Genomic DNA, 19,727 nt, shown 5'->3' with positions numbered 1-19,727 from the left:
GCTTGTGGGCCTGTGTTTCTGGCGAGTCTTCAGACTCGCCAGAAACAGCAGTTATATAAACCTGTCCGCCTGCTCTGATGAGGCGGACAGGAATTGCCGGAAATCAACCCGATCGAGTACGATCGGGTTGATTGACACCTCCCTGCTGGCGGCCGATTGGCCGCGAGTCAGCAGGGGGCGGCGTTGCACCATTAGCTCTTGTGAGCCGCTGGTGCAATGTTAAATGCAGAGAGCGTATTGCTCTCCGCATTCAGCGAGGTCTTGCGGACCTGATCCGCACTGTCGGATCAGGTCCGCAAGACCTTTGATAAATTGGCCCCATGGTCACTAACAGTGAGATGTAAAGAATAAAACCCATCAGTATTCTCCACAGAAATGTTTGACAGCATTATAAAGTAGCCATGTGGGTTCAGTGTAATATTTTCTAATATTATATTCTTTTCTGCTAGCCAAAGCACAATTTAATTGCATAATTTAACATAAATGTAATTAAGGATACTTTATGCACATTTTTAATATTAGTAATTTTTTGTTAATAATGGCTGGAAAAGTCTTGGGGAGAACACTGCCCATGGATCACAGCAGCCAGAATTGCTGCGACTTTTCACATTGTACCCGGTAATCATCCCTGATATGATTATGTCCTTGGTTTTTACTGATTTAAAGGGTCCTTAATTCCTACTCCTATTGCATTCAGTTGCAGAAGTCATCTTTTAAGCCATATGTATATACTAAGCCCACATTTATTCTTTTATGTTTCAGATAAAGCCTGCAATTTTAAGCAACTTTCTAATTTACGCCTATTATCAAATTTTCTTCATTCTCTTGCTATCTTTATTTAAAAATCAGAAATCTACGCTTAGGAGCCGGCCCATTTTAGGTTCAGCACCTGGGTTGTGCTTGCTGATTGGTGGCTAAATGTATATATAAAGATAGCAAGAGAACGAAGAAAAATTGCATGCTATATCTAAAACATAAAATAAAAAAATTGGGCTTAGTATCCCTTTATTGTTCCAAATAGGAGTTTATCAATGATTGCTTGTGCCCAACTCATATAACATGATTACATCCTTCTTGTTCCACTACTAAAATGATATGAAATGCTATAACTCTTTTTAAAGTGAGAGACATTTCTATAGCATAACTTGATCATTTATCCATGCAAAAATACATGAATACTGTTTTGTATATCACGTGTTTTTTAATACCAGTTTTCTCGTTTCATTACCCAGAGTTCCTGAAACAATGTCTATCTTGTGCATAACTCCGTCTCTTTCCCCAACACCAGCGCCTCTTGCCCCATACAATCCTACAGCGTGCACCTCGTCCACAAAGGTCAATGCTCCATACTTGTGTGCCACATCACACATCTCTTCTAGGGGGCAGATAGCACCTGAGAGGAATAAGATACAAATACTTAAGTTGGCGTAGGCAGATACAAACCTTGGTCTCACGTGTAACATTAATGAGGTAGAAGACAAGAATAAAGAGCATATTGGGTAAACATACGCTAGGTAAGAATGTGCTGAGCACTGTAAGTGCAGGATCCGGAAAAACATTAAAGGCACATGAAAGCCAAACTTTCTTTCATGATTCGGATGGAGTATATACGTTTAAACACAATTTAAATTTACTTTGCTTCATTATCTTGATATCCTTTGTTGAAAGAGTAGCAGTTAACTACTGGGAGCTAGCTGAACACATCTGGTGAGAAAATTATAAAAGGGATATATGTGCATGCACCAGTCAGTAGCTAACTCCGAATAGTGCATTGCTGCTCAGAAAAGGATACCAAGCAGGATACAATTTAAATCACCATTTCTGATTTTGCTATATATCATTAGATATGTATAGCTAGATAATTGAAATGAATGAAATTATTCGGAGGTGAACTATCTCCAGTTTAATAGGTTAATCATTCATATTTGATCAACTTTTCAGCTGTACTTTATTGGAAGGAGAAAAATAATTATTACAATAACATTTGTAAATAGTTTAACTAAAACAATATCATATTTTTGTTCTGCTTGCCCCTTCCTTCCTCACACTTAGGTCCTTGTGCAGATCTATTCCACTCCAATCAATCTTCTATTTATTGAGCTTCTTGAAACTTAGTATGGGGTTCATTCTGTGTACAGAGATTTGCAGCGAAGCAATGGCATTAAAGGGACATAAACGTCAAAATTAAACTTTCATGATTCAGAAAGAACATGCAATTTTAACAACTTTCCAATTTACTTCTCTTTTCTAATATAATTACTTCTCTAAGTATCTATTATTGAAAAGCATACATAGGTAGGCTCAGAAGCAATACACTACTGTGAGCTAGCTGCTTGTCACTGATTTATCCAATGTGTTCAACTAGGCCCTAGTATAGCATTGCTCTCCTTCAACAAAGGATACCAAGATATTGAAGCAAATCTGAAAATTGTATGCTGTATCTGAATCATGAAAGAAAACGTTTGGGTTTATGTCCCTTTCAGGTCTTTGTTTATTTTATAACATTTTGCTATGAAGAAGGGGCAAGTTATTTCTGCAGACACAAATTCACAGTTTTGAGAACTACAAAACCAATAATATGTGATAATAGCTTCAAGATAGAAAAAAATGCCCCAATAATCTTACAGAAACCTCTGGGAGAGCATGAGATTGTTAATGAAGTAATGGAATTAATTACCAAAAAATAAATAAACATTACAGCCTTGAATATACAGCATCTTGTTAAATAATTAAAAACTACTCCTTATTTCAGAACGAATAACTTTTGTATTATAATTAATTTTAAACAGAAACTATCTTAAAATAGATTTTCCCTCAAAAAATAATTTAACTTTTTTTATTTTTATTTAATCATTAAATTTGTAACCACCCTGATACCATGACAACAAAGCAAATTAGATAATATAAGTAAATTAGAAAGTAATTTAAAATTGCATGCTCTATAGTATACAAATCATGAAAGTTTAATTTTTAACTTTACTATTCCTTTAAAGGGATGCTAAACCCAAATATTTTCTTTCATGATACAGATTATGCAATTTTAAGCAACTTTCTAATTTATTTCTATTATCAATCTATATTTGTTCTTTTGCTATCTTTATTTGAAAAGGCAGGAATTTAAGGTTAGAAGTCGGCTCATTTATGGTTCAGAACCTGGGTAGCACTTGCTGATTTAGCCACCAATCAGCAAGCGCTACCCAGGTGCTGAACCAAAAATGGGCCGGCACTTAAGCTTACTTCCCTGCTTTTTCAAATAAAGATAGCAAGAGAACAAAGACAAAAATATAAAAGGAGTAAATTAGAAAGTTGCTAAAAATTGTATTTTCTATCTGAATCATGAAAGAAAAAAATGTGGGTTTAGTATCCCTTTAAGTAAGTTGCATTTTTATTAAAAAGATGAGTGTGTGCTACTTATATCTAAGCACTAAAGCAGAACACACAACAGCACAATTCCTTAGTAATATGAGCAATATCAGTAATATAGTTAGAGCTCTACCATCCATTGAGTGCACAGTCTCAAAAGCCACAATCTTAGGTCTCTTGGGGTTGGATTCCCGCAGCAGTTCCTCCAGATGAGAAGGGTCATTGTGACGGAAGACATATTTGGTGACACCGCTGTTTCGAATTCCCTGGATCATTGAGGCATGGTTCCCAGCATCGGAGTAAATCTCACAACCTAGAGACAGCAAGTGCACATGGTAAAAGCCAAGTCTAATGCTAGCGGTATGCAGCAACAAGGTGTAAGGCAGATTGTAGAATTAGAGCAAATTAGTGTATAACCACCCGATTGTCAGACAACACTAACGTTGTCCTTGTCAGGGATAGATAGAGAAATATTTTGGCAACCAGCAATTCCTTCTATGATACTATAATATATAATAATACTTTTAAAGTCTACTTAAAGGGACATGAAACCCACTTTTTTTTCATGATTTAGAAAGAGCATGCAATTTTAAACAACATTCCAATTTACTTCTATCATCTAATTTGCTTTATTCTCTTGATATCCTATGTTTAAAAGCATTTATAAATAGGCTCAGTAGCTCCTGATTGGTAGCTGCACATAGATGCCTCGTGTGATTGGCCACAGATGTGCATTGCTATTTCTTCAACAAAGGATATCTAAAGAATTAAAGAGATTAGATAATTGAAGTAAATTGGAATGTTGTTTAAAATTATATTCTCTATCTGAATCATGAAAGAAAACGTTTGTGTTTCATGTCCCTTTAAGTAACACAATAATATACACACTAAAAATATGGGTTATTATGCATTACCTTTAGCTTACTTTTTCAGCACACAACACAAATGGGAGCCTGAACTCTTGATGCCTCTTGGCACTAAAACCGGGCCTGTGTAAGTTAGTTTTGTTCTATTACACTCACCTGGTAGCATCTTAGCAAGAGTGAAAAGAGTAGAGTCATTTGCCACGAAGCATGAGGAAAACAGCAGGGCGGCATCCTTATTATGCAGATCGGCCAACTCACATTCCAGGTCCACGTGGTATTTACTGGTGCCAGATATGTTCCTTGTGCCACCTGCCCCAGCTCCGTGCTCCTTCAGAGCATCCCTAAAGAAAAGGGCATTATTAGAGGAGTTACAAGGGGTTACAGGATTAGTACCAGGCAACAACTGTATGATGTCTATGGTTGGAATTTTCAAAAGAACAGCTAAGTTGTCTTCTGGTGCAACCAGAGACAGGAGACGTCCTTTCCTGTTTTTTTCTTTCCCATTTATCTCTCACTGGGTCAGATTATCTAAAGCTCTCGGGTCTGACAATATTATCTAAAAAGTCAGTACTGCAAGGTCCCTCAAAGAATGGTAGGAAGGCAAATTTTTGTTTCAGGGCTGTTTATCCTGCTATGCAGGGTTTTAGACGTGAAGGAGAGACACCTATATTAAAGTTTAAAGGGACAGTCTAGTCTAAATTAAACTTTCATGATTCAGATAGGGCATGTCATTTTAAACAATTTTCCAATTTACTTGTATCATCTTGCTTTGTTTTCTTGGTATTCTTAGCTGAAAGCTAAATTTAGGAAGGCTCATATGCTAATTTCTAAGCCCTTGAAGGCCGCCTCTTATCTGAATGCATTTGACAGTTTTTCACAGCTAGAGGGCGTTATCTATATGCCACCCATGAACTAAGACTGTGCTCAAGCCCGTGAAGTAACATATGAGAGGGCACTGATTGGTGAAATGCAAATCTGTCAAAATAACTGAAATAAGGGGGCAGTCTGCAGAGGCTTAGATATAAGGTAATCACAGAGATAAAAGAAAAAGTATATTAATATAACTGTGCTGGTTATGCAAAACTGGGGAATGGGTAATAAAGGGATTATCTATCTTTCTAAACAATAAAAATTCTGGAGTAGACTGTCCCTTTAATGCACAGAAATTAACCCCAGAGTTTTTGCATCAGTAGCGTTTGGTGAGCGTTTGATCATTGGTCTTTTCTGCTTCTGCCTTTACTATCTTACTATTGTTAAAGCGACACCGAACCCAATTTCTTCTGTTATGTGTGATCAGTCCACGGGTCATCATTACTTCTGGGATATAACTCCTCCCCAACAGGAAATGCAAGAGGATTCACCCAGCAGAGCTGCATATAGCTCCTCCCCTCTACGTCAGTCCCAGTCATTCTCTTGCACCCAACGACTAGATAGGATGTGTGAGAGGACTATGGTGATTATACTTAGTTTTTATGACTTCAATCAAAAGTTTGTTATTTTACAATAGCACCGGAGCGTGTTATTACTTCTCTGGCAGAGTTTGAGGAAGAATCTGCCAGAGTTTTTTACTATGATTTTAACCGGAGTTGTTAAGATTATATTGCTGTTCTCGGCCATCTGAGGGAGGTAAAGGCTTCAGATCAGGGGACAGCGGGCAGATGAATCTGCATTGAGGTATGTAGCAGTTTTTATTTTCTGAATGGAATTGATGAGAAAATCCTGCCATACCGTTAAAATGACATGTATGTATACACTTCAGTTTTCTGGGGATGGTATTTCACCGGAACTACTCTGTTAAAGGTCACTAATCCTTGTAATAACTATTTATCATGTTAAACGTTTTTGCTGGAATGTAGAATCGTTTACATTGCTGAGGTACTGTGTGAATAAATATTTGGGCATTATTTTCCACTTGGCAGCCTTTTTTGCTTTTATTTGTGACAGTTTCGTTTCTCTTCACTGCTGTGTGGGAGAGGGAGGGGCCGTTTTTGGCGCTCTTTGCTACGCATCAAAAAATTCCAGTCAGTTACTTTTATATTTCCTGCATGATCCGGTTCATCTCTGACAGATCTCAGGGGTCTTCAAACTTCTTTGAAGGGAGGTAAATTCTCTCAGCAGAGCTGTGAGAATTCTTATAGTGACTGTGAATAAAAAACGTTGCTTTGTATTTTTTATGTCAAATTTAATTATTGTTATTTTACTAATGGGAAACAAACCTTTGCTAAAAGTTGTGTTGTTTTAAAGTTTGATGCTATAACTGTTTTTCAGTTCATTATTTCAACTGTCATTTAATCGTTTAGTACCTCTTTGAGGCACAGTACGTTTTTGCTAAAAAAGATTATAACCAAGTTGTAAGTTTTTTGCTAGTGTGTTAAACATGTCTGACTCAGAGGAAGATATCTGTGTCATTTGTTCCAATGCCAAGGTGGAGCCCAATAGAAATTTATGTACTAACTGTATTGATGCTACTTTAAATAAAAGTCAATCTGTACAATGTGAACAAATTTCACCAAACAGCGAGGGGAGAGTTATGCCGACTAACTCGCCTCACGCGGCAGTACCTGCATCTCCGCCCGGGAGGTGCGTGATATTATGGCGCCTAGTACATCTGGGCGGCCATTACAGATAACATTACAAGATATGGCTACTGTTATGACTGAAGTTTTGTCTAAATTACCAGAACTAAGAGGCAAGCGTGATCACTCTGGGGTGAGAACAGAGTGCGCTGACAATGCTAGGGCCATGTCTGATACTGCGTCACAGCTCGCAGAGCATGAGGACGGAGAGCTTCATTCTGTGGGTGACGGTTCTGATCCAAACAGATTGGACTCAGATATTTCAAATTTTAAATTTAAATTGGAGAACCTCCGTGTATTACTAGGGGAGGTCTTAGCAGCTCTCAACGATTGTAACACCGTTGCAATACCAGAGAAACTGTGCAGGTTGGATAAATACTTTGCGGTACCGGCGAGTACTGAAGTTTTTCCTATACCTAAGAGACTAACTGAAATTGTTACTAAGGAGTGGGATAGACCCGGTGTGCCGTTCTCACCCCCTCCAATATTTAGAAAGATGTTTCCAATAGACGCCACCACTCGGGACTTATGGCAAACGGTCCCCAAGGTGGAGGGAGCAGTTTCTACTTTAGCTAAGCGTACCACTATCCCGGTGGAGGATAGCTGTGCTTTCTCAGATCCAATGGATAAAAAAATTAGAGGGTTACCTTAAGAAAATGTTTGTTCAACAAGGTTTTATATTGCAACCCCTTGCATGTATCGCGCCGATTACGGCTGCGGCAGCATTTTGGATTGAGTCGCTGGAAGAGAACCTTAGTTCATCTACGCTAGACGACATTACGGACAGGCTTAGAGTCCTTAAACTAGCTAATTCTTTCATTTCGGAGGCCGTAGTACATTTAACCAAACTTACGGCTAAGAACTCAGGATTCCGCCATACAGGCACGTAGGGCGCTGTGGCTAAAATCCTGGTCAGCAGATGTTACTTCTAAGTCCAAATTACTTAATATACCTTTCAAGGGGCAGTCTTTATTTGGGCCCGGTTTGAAAGAAATTATCGCTGACATTACAGGAGGTAAGGGCCACGCCCTACCCCAAGACAAAGCCAAAGCTAAGGCTAGACAGTCTAATTTTCGTCCCTTCGGAATTTCAAAACAGGAGCAGCATCAACCTCCACTGCACCAAAACAGGAAGGAGCTGTTGCTCGTTACAGGCAAGGCTGGAAGCCTAACCAGGCCTGGAACAAGAGCAAGCAGGCCAGGAAACCTGCTGCTGCCCAAAGACAGCATGAACCGAGAGCCCCCGATCCGGACCGGATCTAGTGGGGGGCAGACTCTCTCTCTTTCGCCCAGCCCTGGGCAAGAGATGTTCAGGATCCCTGGGCACTAGAGATCATATCTCAGGATACCTTCTAGACTTCAAATTATCTCCCCCAAGAGGGAGATTTCATCTGTCAAGGTTGTCAACAAACCAGATAAAGAAAGAAGCGTTTCTACGCTGCGTACAAGATCTGTTATTAATGGGAGTGATCCATCCGGTTTCCGCGGTCGGAACAAGGACAAGGGTTCTACTCAAACCTGTTGTGGTTCCCAAAAAAGAGGGAACTTTCAGGCCAATCTTAGATTTAAAGATTCTAAACAAATTCCTAAGAGTTCCATCGTTCAAAATGGAAACTATTCGGACAATTTTACCCATGATCCAAGAGGGTCAGTACATGACACTGTGGATTTAAAGGATGCTTACCTTCACATTCCCGATCCACAAAAGATCATCACCGGTATCTAAGGTTCGCCTTCTTAGACAGGCACTACCAGTTTGTAGCTCTTCCATTCGGATTGGCTACGGCTCCAAGAATCTTCACAAAGGTTCTGGGTACCCTTCTGGCGGTACTAAGACCGCGAGGGATTTCGGTAGCTCCGTACCTAGACGACATTCTAATACAAGCTTCAAGCTTTCAAACTGCCAAGTCTCATACAGAGTTAGTTCTGGCATTTCTAAGGTCGCATGGATGGAAAGTGAACGAAAAGAAGAGTTCTCTCTTTCCTCTCACAAGAGTTCCATTCTTGGGGACTCTTATAGATTCTGTAGAAATGAAGATTTACCTGACAGAAGACAGGTTAACAAAGCTTCAAAATGCATGCCGTGTCCTTCATTCCATTCAACACCCGTCAGTAGCTCAATGCATGGAGGTGATCGGCTTAATGGTAGCGGCAATGGACATAGTACCTTTTGCACGCCTACACCTCAGACCGCTGCAATTATGCATGCTAAGTCAGTGGAATGGGGATTACTCAGATTTGTCCCCTACTCTGAATCTAAATCAAGAGACCAGAAATTCTCTTCTATGGTGGCTTTATCGGCCACACCTGTCCAGGGGGATGCCATTCAGCAGGCCAGACTGGACAATTGTAACAACAGACGCCAGCCTACTAGGTTGGGGCGCTGTCTGGAATTCTCTGAAGGCTCAGGGACTATGGAATCAGGAGGAGAGTCTCCTGCCAATAAACATTCTGGAATTGAGAGCGGTTCTCAATGCCCTTCTGGCTTGGCCCCAGTTAACAACTCGGGGGTTCATCAGGTTTCAGTCGGACAACATCACGACTGTAGCTTACATCAACCATCAGGGAGGGACAAGAAGCTCCCTAGCAATGATGGAAGTATCAAAGATAATTCGCTGGGCAGAGTCTCACTCTTGCCACCTGTCAGCAATCCACATCCCGGGAGTGGAGAACTGGGAGGCGGATTTCTTGAGTCGCCAGACTTTTCATCCGGGGGGGGTGGGAACTTCATCCGGAGGTCTTTGCCCAAATACTTCGACGTTGGGGCAAACCAGAGATAGATCTCATGGCGTCTCGCCAGAACGCCAAACTTCCTCGCTACGGGTCCAGATCCAGGGATCCGGAAGCAGTTCTGATAGATGCTTTGACAGCACCTTGGAACTTCGGGATGGCTTATGTGTTTCCACCCTTCCCGCTGCTTCCTCGATTGATTGCCAAAATCAAAACAGGAGAGAGCTATCAGTAATTCTAATAGCACCTGCATGGCCACGCAGGACTTGGTATGCAGATCTAGTGGACATGTCATCCTGTCCGCCTTGGTCTCTACCTCTAAGACAGGACCTTCTGATACAGGGTCCATTCAAACATCAAAATCTAACTTCTCTGAAGCTGACTGCTTGGAAATTGAACGCTTGATTTTATCAAAACGTGGTTTTTCTGAGTCGGTTATTGATACCCTGATTCAGGCTAGGAAGCCTGTTACCAGAAGGATTTACCATAAAATATGGCGGAAATACCTATACTGGTGCGAATCCAAAGGTTACTCCTGGAGTAAGGTTAGGATCGCTAGGATATTGTCTTTTCTACAAGAAGGTTTAGAAAAGGGTTTATCAGCTAGCTCATTAAAGGGACAGATTTCAGCTCTGTCCATCTTGTTACACAGGCGTCTCTGTCAGAAAATCCAGACGTCCAGGCCTTTTGTCAGGCTTTAGCTAGGATCAAGCCTGTGGTTTAAGGCTGTTGCTCCGCCATGGAGTTTAAACTTAGTTCTTAACGTTTTACAGGGTGTTCCGTTTGAACCCCTTCATTCCATTGATATAAAATTGTTATCTTGGAAAGTTCTGTTTTTAATTGCTATTTCCTCGGCTCGAAGAGTCTCTGAGTTATCAGCCTTACATTGTGGATTCCCCTTATCTGATTTTTTCACTCAGACAAGGTAGTTCTGCGTACTAAACCTGGGTTCTTACCTAAGGTAGTCACTAACAGGAACATCAATCAAGAGATTGTTGTTCCATCCCTGTGTCCAAATCCTTCTTCAAGAAGGAACGTCTTCTACACAATCTGGATGTAGTTCGTGCCCTCAAGTTCTACTTGCAGGCAACTAAAGATTTCGCCAAACTTCTTCCCTGTTTGTCGTTTATTCTGGACAGAGGAGAGGTCAAAAAGCTTCTGCTACCTCTCTCTCTTTTTGGCTTCGTAGCATAATACGTTTAGCCTATGAGACTGCTGGACAGCAGCCTCCTGAAAGGATTACAGCTCACTCCACTAGAGCTGTGGCTTCCACTTGGGCCTTTAAGAATGAGGCCTCTGTTGAACAGATTTGCAAGGCTGCAACTTGGTCTTCGCTTCATACTTTTTCCAAATTTTACAAATTTGACACTTTTGCTTCTTCGGAGGCTATTTTTGGGAGAAAGGTTCTTCAGGCAGTGGTTCCTTCTGTATAATGAGCCTGCCTATCCCTCCCGTCATCCGTGTACTTTTGCTTTGGTATTGGTATCCCAGAAGTAATGATGACCCGTGGACTGATCACACATAACAGAAGAAAACATAATTTATGCTTACCTGATAAATTCCTTTCTTCTGTTGTGTGATCAGTCCACGGCCCGCGCCTGTTTTAAGGCAGGTAAATATTTTTTAAATTATACTCCAGTCACCACTTCACCCTTGGTTACTCCTTCCTCTCGTTGATTCTTGGTCGAATGACTGGGACTGACGTAGAGGGGAGGAGCTATATGCAGCTCTGCTGGGTGAATCCTCTTGCATTTCCTGTTGGGGAGGAGTTATATCCCAGAAGTAATGATGACCCGTGGACTGATCACACAACAGAAGAAAGGAATTTATCAGGTAAGCATAAATTATGTTTTTTTTCTTTTGTGATTCAGATAGAGCATGAAATTTTAAGCAACTTTCTAATTTACTCTTATTATCAAATTTTTTTCTCTTGGTATCTTTATTTGAAATGCAAGAATGCAAGTTTAGATGCCGGCCCATTTTTGGTGAACAACCTGGGTTGTTCTTGCTGATTGGTGGATAAATTCATTCACCAATAAAAAAGTGCTGTCCAGAGTTCTGAACCAAAAAAAGCTTAGATGCCTTCTTTTTCAAATAAAGATAGCAAGACAACGAAGAAAAATTGATAATAGGAGTAAATTAGAAAGTTGCTTAAAATTGAATGCTCTATCTGAATCACAAAAGAAAATATTTGGGTTTAGTGTCCCTTTAAGCCTTAGGTCATCCTGTTTGTTTTCATCAATCATCTTTTTCTCCTAGTCCCCCATAATCTATCACGTATATATCCTATATTCCAACACCATTCATTACATTTTGACTTTAGCCTCTGGCTCTAAGCCTGACATATCCTAGCAACATGGCGCTATTCTGTTGGATACTTCTGCATATTATTATGTATAAAATCCTTTCTTAGTGATAAAAACAAATATTCTAGCTCTAATCTGATACATCATTATTTGTGCGAAGTTTATACTGATTCAGATCTTTTGCATCACATGAATGTAAAACTAACTTAGCATTATTACGTGTATGATGATCCACTAAAAAGAATATACATATGAAATAACTTATCTGTGATCACCATGGGATACACAATTACTTGAAATGATTAGATACAAGTATTTTTTATCATTGTGGATGATGCATAAAATACTTAAAAAAAAATAAAAAATATTTGTAATTTAAAAAAAAAAAATTTAGTTGGACACTCACGAGATGGCATCTACCACCCTTGGGTGGCGACTCATGCCCAGGTAGTCATTGCTGCACCATACGGACACTTCCTTCTTATCACCCTGGAGGTCAGAGAAATCCTCAGCAAAAGGGTAGGCATCTGCCTTGCGGTTCACTGTCTTGAACACCCGATATGTGTGATCCTGCTTCTTCTCATCAATCCTCCGGCTAAAGAACTCATCGTAACCATAGGCAGCTCCACCTGAAATAGGACAAAAGTGAGCAGTAGGACAGAAAGAAAGACAACATCAGGAAGTTTACTAAGAGTCTCTGATACCTGTCATGTTTTCTTTAATCAGATGGGTTGGAATGAGAGGAGCTCCAGTTCCGAGATTCACCTTTTTAGGGGAAGGGCTCAGGAACTTCTTCTTAAGATTAGACTGGACTTCCATCAACAGAGAGCTGAGAACGTCTAGATTAGAGAACAGAGTTGTTAACCTTGATGTACCTCCTCCTGAATTTTGATCCACAACCATTCATAAAATTACAGGATACTCCTTCCTCTGGATCATAAGTAGTGAAGTGTGAAATCATTGTGTTAAACAAGATTTAATCTGTCTAGCAGCTAGTATCCACATTATCTCATTATAAACACCTAAGTAATATAATTGGCAGGGTACCTGTTTTGAATGCCCTGACATCTTCTTGCACTTCTGGACCAGCTCTCTGCACGATAATACTCTCAGTCGCTCCTATCTCTTTCTCAATGAAGGGACACTTGGCACTGGCTGTAGCAGCTTGTGGGGCAGCCTGAGCTAGTGTACGCCTGTTGGAGGCACCAGTGGACACTGAAAAAAATCAAAGCAATACTGAACTGAGCCCTGTGACTTTTTCAAACAGAGTATGGAACAATTGAATGCTTTTCAAAGTACCTCCAGTGACTGGTGTGGTGTCCTTAGCCCTCTGCCAGTTACCAGCAGAGGTAGACAGGCTGCGGGTCACCATGACTGGGCAGCGCTCGGCACTGCGCATGACCAGTGGACGAGCGGCCCGCAGGAACATTGAAGGGTCCCTGGTATAGAAGGGACAACGTTGAAGAAAAGAAGCCATATTCACACGTCAAGGTGTCTAAAAAGAGAGAAGCATCAAATATTTAATACACAGTGTTAGTTTTACAGTTAAAAATATACCAATAAATCCTGCTCATGTCCTCAACCTGTGTACTTATGCTTTGTCTACCTATTTTATATTGTAGGTTTTGTTCACTATGCTGCATGGACTCCTCAGCAGGAGTTTAGGGACCTTGCATTTCCCCTGAATTCTTTATTTTGCCCCCTTTTCCTGTAATTTAAGTCTGAAAATTGTCCCTAGTGTGTCGTTTCTTATCTTATCATTTATGCTGAAAGCAAATAATGGAGATTGTATTAACACAATGTGAGTGGCAAGCTCCGTCATCTCCTGACTCAAGACTGGATTGGCTCTTCCAAATAAGGAAAGTGGTGGGAGGAGTTTTGACCATTAAAAAACAACCTCAATAAACACAGTTCTAATCTTTTCTAATATAATTAATCTGTTTACAATCCATTTAAATGGATATGAAAGAGTCTGTTTCATTGTTGTAATAAAAAGCACTAAGCAGTGGGTTGTACTTGTACAGGTGGCCCTCGTTTTACAACGATTCAATTTACACCGTTTCAGAATAACAACCTTTTTTTCCAGTCATGTGACTGCTATTGAAAAGCATTGATAAGCAGCGCATTTATTAAAATAGCCAGTAGGTGGAGCTGTCCGCTTGTGTTGCAGCAAAGCTAAGCAAGCTGAAATTAATCAGTTTAACCATACCTGAGCAATCAAGCAGATTTCAAAGGAACAATATCTCCCTGTCTATAAATCAGTCCAGATTGGAATGCATAGAAAGAACTGTTTGCAGAAAAATGCAAGTGAAGTCTGTGTTGTGTGATTATTTTATTAGGTTTATAATGCTGTTTAGCAAATGTTTTAGTTTAATTATATATTCTGTGTTGTGTGCTTATTTTATTAGGTTTATAAGGCTGTTTAGCATTTAAAGTCTTCATTCAAAGCTTTAAAAATAGTGTATTAGGTATTACTTATGATAATTTTGAGAGGGGCCTGGAACCTAACTCCCTCACTTCCCATTGACTTACATTATAAACTGGGTTTCAATTTACAACGGTTTCGATTTACAACCATTCCTTCTGGAACCTAACCCCGGCGTAAACTGAGGGCTACCTGTACTTTTTTTTTTTACTTTATTTGTGCAGTGTCCATTACTTCCTGTCACAGCCCTGCAAGGTCCTGGTATCTCTACAGGAAGGCATATCTAGTGTGATGTCATAAATCTTCTAGAGCACCATGACCTGGCTTACTATTCAGTGAATGCTAGAGAAACAGTAAGTCTGTTTCTTGCCCATGCTAACGAGAGACAGAATGCAACACCCAGCTAAAATGTAAGCCAATATTAAGCTAAAATTAGCTAATATTAAATTTTTTTCAAGGTTTGTCTCACAAATCATCATTAAACTATTTCTCTTGTAAGGTGTATCCAGTCCACGGGTTCATCCATTACTTGTGGGATATTCTCCTTCCCAACAGGAAGTTGCAAGAGGACACCCACAGCAGAGCTGTCTATATAGCTCCTCCCCTAACTGCCACCTCCAGTCATTCTCTTGCAACTCCCGACAAGGGAAGTATCAAGAGATAAGTGGTGACTTAGTGTAGTGTTATCTTCAATCATAAGTTTGTTATTTTTAAACGGTACCAGCGTTGTACTGTTTTTACTCTCAGGCAGAAATTAGATGAAGAATTCTGCCTGGAGGTTGATGATCTTAGCGGTTTGTAACTAAGGTCCATTGCTGTTCTCACACATAACTGAAGAGTATAGAAGAAAGCTTCAGTTGGGGGAACGGTCTGCAGATTACCTGCTTTGAGGTATGTTCAGTATTTTTATTTCTAGAGAGATTAAATAAGTTCTAGAAAATGCTGACAGAGCCTTGTGTATTTGAGGTAAGCCTGATGCAGTGATTTAACAGCGACTGGGATTATGCTTACAAAACAGGGTAATACTCATGTTAATATTATTCAGTGTCAAAACGTTTACATTTTTTTCATAAATAGAACGTTTTTTTTCTCTGAGAGAGATAAATCTTTATTTGGGGCCTAGTTTTCCACATGGGCTAGTCAGATACTCCTAGGAGTATTTTCTTAAGGCCCCTCTGACATCCAGTACATGGTGGGAGGGGCCTATTTTAGCGCTATTGCTGTGCAGTTTTTATTCAGACTGAGACATCCAGCTTCCCTAGAGGAGTCCTTTGGCATCTGAGGACCATTATAAGGGGTTTATTCCTTCACCAAATTGTATTTGAGGGCAGGTAGGAGCCTCAGCAGAGCTGTGGCAGTTGCTCAACTGTTTTTTTACCAGTGGTTGACGTTTTTTAATCCGGTTTGGGGGCTAAGGGGTTAATCATCCATTTGCAAGTGGGTGCAATGTTGTTTTAGTCCCTTACACACACTGTAAAAATTTCGAAGACTTTACTATATTTTTACACTGTTTTGCAGTTTAAGTGCTAGGTTTTTTTTTTCTCTTAAAGGCACAGTAACTTTTTTGTTTAATTACTGTTTCACCTTTATTAAAGTGTTTTCCAAGCTTGCTTGTCTCATTACTAGTCTGTTAAACATGTCTGACATAGAGGAAACTCCTTGTTCAATATGTTTGGAAGCCATGGTGGAACCCCCTCTTAGAATGTGTACAAATGTACTGAAATTTCTATAAACTATAAAGACCATATTATGGCGCTTAAAGATTTATCTCCAGAGGATTCTCTGACTGAAAAAAGGGAGATTATGCCATCTAGCTCTCCCCATGTGTCAGAACCTATAACTCCCGCTCAAGTGACGCCAAGTACATCTAGCGCGTCTAATTCTTTTACCTTACAGGACATGGCGGCAGTTATGACTAATACCCTTACAGAGGTATTGTCCAAACTGCCAGGGTTACAAGGAAAGCGAGACAGCTCTGGGGCCAGAAACTAATACAGAGCTTTCTGACGCTTTAATACCTGTGTCCGATATACCCTCACAATACTCAGAAGCTGAGGCAGGAGAGCTTCTATCTGTGGGTGACATTTCAGATTCAGGGAAGGCGTTGCTTCAGTCTGATTCTGAAATGACAGCGTTTAAATTTAAGCTCGAACACCTCCGCTTATTGCTTAGGGAGGTTTTAGCGACTCTGGATGACTGTGAACCCATTGTAGTTCCAGAGAAATTGTGTAAGATGGACAAGTGCTTTGCAGTGCCTGTTTACACTGATGTTTTTCCAGTCTCTAAGAGGTTTTCGGAAATTATTACTAAGGAATGGGATAGACCAGGTGTGCCGTTCTCTCCCCTCCTGCTTTTAAAAAGATGTTTCCCATAGATGCCGCCATACGGGACTCGTGGCAGACGATCCCTAAGGTGGAGGGAGCAGTCTCTACCCTAGCGAAGCGTACAATTAGCCCCGTCAAGGACAGTTGTGCTTTCCTAGATCCTATGGATAAAAATTTGGACGGTCTCCTTAAGAGAATTTTTATACATCAAGGTTCTATTCTCCAGTCTCTTGCATGCATTGCCCCAGTTACTGCTGCAGCGGCTTTCTGGTTCGAGTCTCTTGAGGAGGCTCTACAGGTGGAGACCCTGTTAGATGATATTTTAGACAGGATTAAAGCTCTTAAGTTAGCTAATTCCTTTATTTCTGACGCCGTTTTTCATTTAACCAAGCTGACGGCTAAGAATTCAGGTTTTGCCATTCTGGCGCGCAGGGCGCTATGGCTTAAGTCCTGGTCAGCAGACGTTACTTCAAAGTCTAAGCTTCTTAACATCTCCTTCAAGGGACAGACCCTATTCGGGCCTGGTCTGAAGGAGATCATCTCTGACATTACTGGAGGAAACAGAATTTATGCTTACCTGATAAATTACTTTCTCCAACGGTGTGTCCGGTCCACGGCGTCATCCTTACTTGTGGGATATTCTCTTCCCCAACAGGAAATGGCAAAGAGTCCCAGCAAAGCTGGTCACATGATCCCTCCTAGGCTCCGCCCACCCCAGTCATTCGACCGACGGACAGGAGGAAATATATATAGGAGAAACCATATGGTACCGTGGTGACTGTAGTTAGAGAAAATAATTCATCAGACCTGATTAAAAAACCAGGGCGGGCCGTGGACCGGACACACCCGTGGGGGAAAGTAATTTATAAGGTAAGCATAAATTCTGTTTTCTCCAACATTGGTGTGTCCGGTCCACGGCGTCATCCTTACTTGTGGGAACCAATACCAAAGCTTTAGGACACGGATGAAGGGAGGGAGCAAATCAGGTCACCTAAACGGAAGGCACCACAGCTTGCAAAACCTTTCTCCCAAAAATAGCCTCCGAAGAAGCAAAAGTATCATATTTGTAAAATTTGGCAAAAGTGTGCAGTGAAGACCAAGTCGCTGCCTTACATATCTGGTCAACAGAAGCCTCGTTCTTGAAGGCCCATGTGGAAGCCACAGCCCTAGTGGAGTGAGCTGTGATTCTTTCAGGAGGCTGCCGTCCGGCAGTCTCATAAGCCAATCGGATAATGCTTTTAAGCCAAAAGGAAAGAGAGGTAGAAGTCGCTTTTAGACCTCTCCTTTTACCAGAATAAACAACAAACAAGGAAGATGTTTGTCTGAAATCTTTAGTAGCCTCTAAATAGAACTTTAGAGCACGGACAACGTCCAAATTGTGTAACAAACGTTCCTTCTTTGAAACTGGATTCGGAAACAAAGAAGGTACAACTATCTCCTGGTTAATATTTTTGTTAGAAACAACTTTAGGAAGAAAACCAGGCTTAGTACGCAAAACCACCTTATCTGCATGGAACACCAGATAAGGAGGAGAACACTGCAGAGCAGATAACTCTGAAACTCTTCTAGCAGAAGAAATTGCAACAAAAAACAAAACTTTCCAAGATAGTAACTTAACATCTATGGAATGTAAGGGTTCAAACGGAACCCCTTGAAGAACTGAAAGAACTAGATTTAGACTCCAGGGAGGAGTCAAAGGTCTGTAAACAGGCTTGATCCTAACCAGAGCCTGAACAAATGCTTGAACATCTGGCACAGCTGCCAGTCTTTTGTGTAGTAACAGATAAAGCAGAGATCTGTCCCTTTAGAGAACTTGCAGATAATCCTTTCTCCAAACCTTCTTGAAGAAAGGAGAGAATCTTAGGAATCTTTATCTTATTCCATGGGAATCCTTTGGATTCACACCAACAGATATATTTTTTCCATATTTTATGGTAAATTTTTCTAGTTACAGGTTTTCTGGCCTGAACCAGAGTATCTATCACCGAATCTGAAAACCCACGCTTTGATAGAATCAAGCGTTCAATCTCCAAGCCGTCAGTTGGAGAGAGACCAGATTTGGGTGTTCGAATGGACCTTGAACAAGAAGGTCCTGTCTCAAAGGTAGCTTCCATGGTGGAGCCGATGACATATTCACCAGGTCTGCATACCAAGTCCTGCGTGGCCACGCAGGAGCTATCAAGATCACCGAGGCCCTCTCCTGATTGATCCTGGCTACCAGCCTGGGAATGAGAGGAAACGGTGGGAATACGTAAGCTAGGTTGAAAGTCCAAGGTGCTACTAGTGCATCTACTAGAGTCGCCTTGGGATCCCTGGATCTGGACCCGTAGCAAGGAACCTTGAAGTTCTGACGAGACGCCATCAGATCCATGTCTGGAATGCCCCATAATTGAGTTATTTGGGCAAAGATTTTCCGGATGGAGTTCCCACTCCCCCGGATGAAATGTCTGACGACTCAGAAAATCCGCTTCCCAATTTTCCACTCCTGGGATGTGGATCGCAGACAAGTGGCCAGGAGTGATCCTCCGCCCATTGAATTATTTTGGTCACTTCTTTCATCGCCAGGGAACTCTTTGTTCCTCCTTGATGATTGATATAAGCAACAGTCGTCATGTTGTCTGATTGGAACCTTATGAATTTGGCCTTTGCTAGTTGAGGCCAAGCTCTGAGAGCATTGAATATTGCTCTCAGTTCCAGAATGTTTATCGGGAGAAGAGACTCCTCCCGAGACCATAGACCCTGAGCTTTCAGGGATTCCCAGACCGCACCCCAGCCCACTAAACTGGCGTCGGTCGTGACAATGACCCACTCTGGCCTGCGGAAGCTCATTCCCTGAGACAGATGGTCCAGGGTCAGCCACCAACGGAGTGAATCTCTGGTCTTTTGATCTACTTGAATCATTGGAGACAAGTCTGTATAATACCCATTCCACTGTTTGAGCATGCACAGTTGTAATGGTCTTAGATGAATTCGTGCAAAAGGAACTATGTCCATTGTTGCAACCATCAATCCTATTACTTCCATGCACTGCGCTATGGAAGGGACGAGGAACAGAATGAAGCACTTGACAAGAGCTTAGAAGTTTTGATTTTCTGACCTCTGTCAGAAAAATCCTCATTTCTAAGGAATCTATTATTG

The 19,727-nt window shown here is 40.9% G+C and overlaps 1 protein-coding gene across 1 annotated transcript in view; it reads right to left on the bottom strand.

Moving 5' to 3' along the window:
* The window catches only part of ALAS2 (5'-aminolevulinate synthase 2), a 58,255-nt gene that overhangs the window by 2,315 nt on the left and 36,213 nt on the right, over positions 1 to 19,727 (bottom strand). Inside the window, exons 2-8 of the mRNA XM_053695993.1 lie at positions 13,140 to 13,335; positions 12,888 to 13,055; positions 12,545 to 12,679; positions 12,247 to 12,469; positions 4,386 to 4,570; positions 3,497 to 3,676; positions 1,229 to 1,393 (exon numbers count right to left, since the gene is read on the bottom strand). Of these exons, the coding sequence (XP_053551968.1) occupies positions 1,229 to 1,393; positions 3,497 to 3,676; positions 4,386 to 4,570; positions 12,247 to 12,469; positions 12,545 to 12,679; positions 12,888 to 13,055; positions 13,140 to 13,317 (1,234 nt within the window). The 5' untranslated portion in view covers positions 13,318 to 13,335. The remainder of the gene's footprint in view (positions 1 to 1,228; positions 1,394 to 3,496; positions 3,677 to 4,385; positions 4,571 to 12,246; positions 12,470 to 12,544; positions 12,680 to 12,887; positions 13,056 to 13,139; positions 13,336 to 19,727) is intronic.

The sequence above is a fragment of the Bombina bombina genome, chromosome 12 (assembly GCF_027579735.1).
Source record: "Bombina bombina isolate aBomBom1 chromosome 12, aBomBom1.pri, whole genome shotgun sequence".
Taxonomy (NCBI): domain Eukaryota; kingdom Metazoa; phylum Chordata; class Amphibia; order Anura; family Bombinatoridae; genus Bombina; species Bombina bombina.
This window is presented reverse-complemented; position numbering and strand designations above follow the sequence as displayed.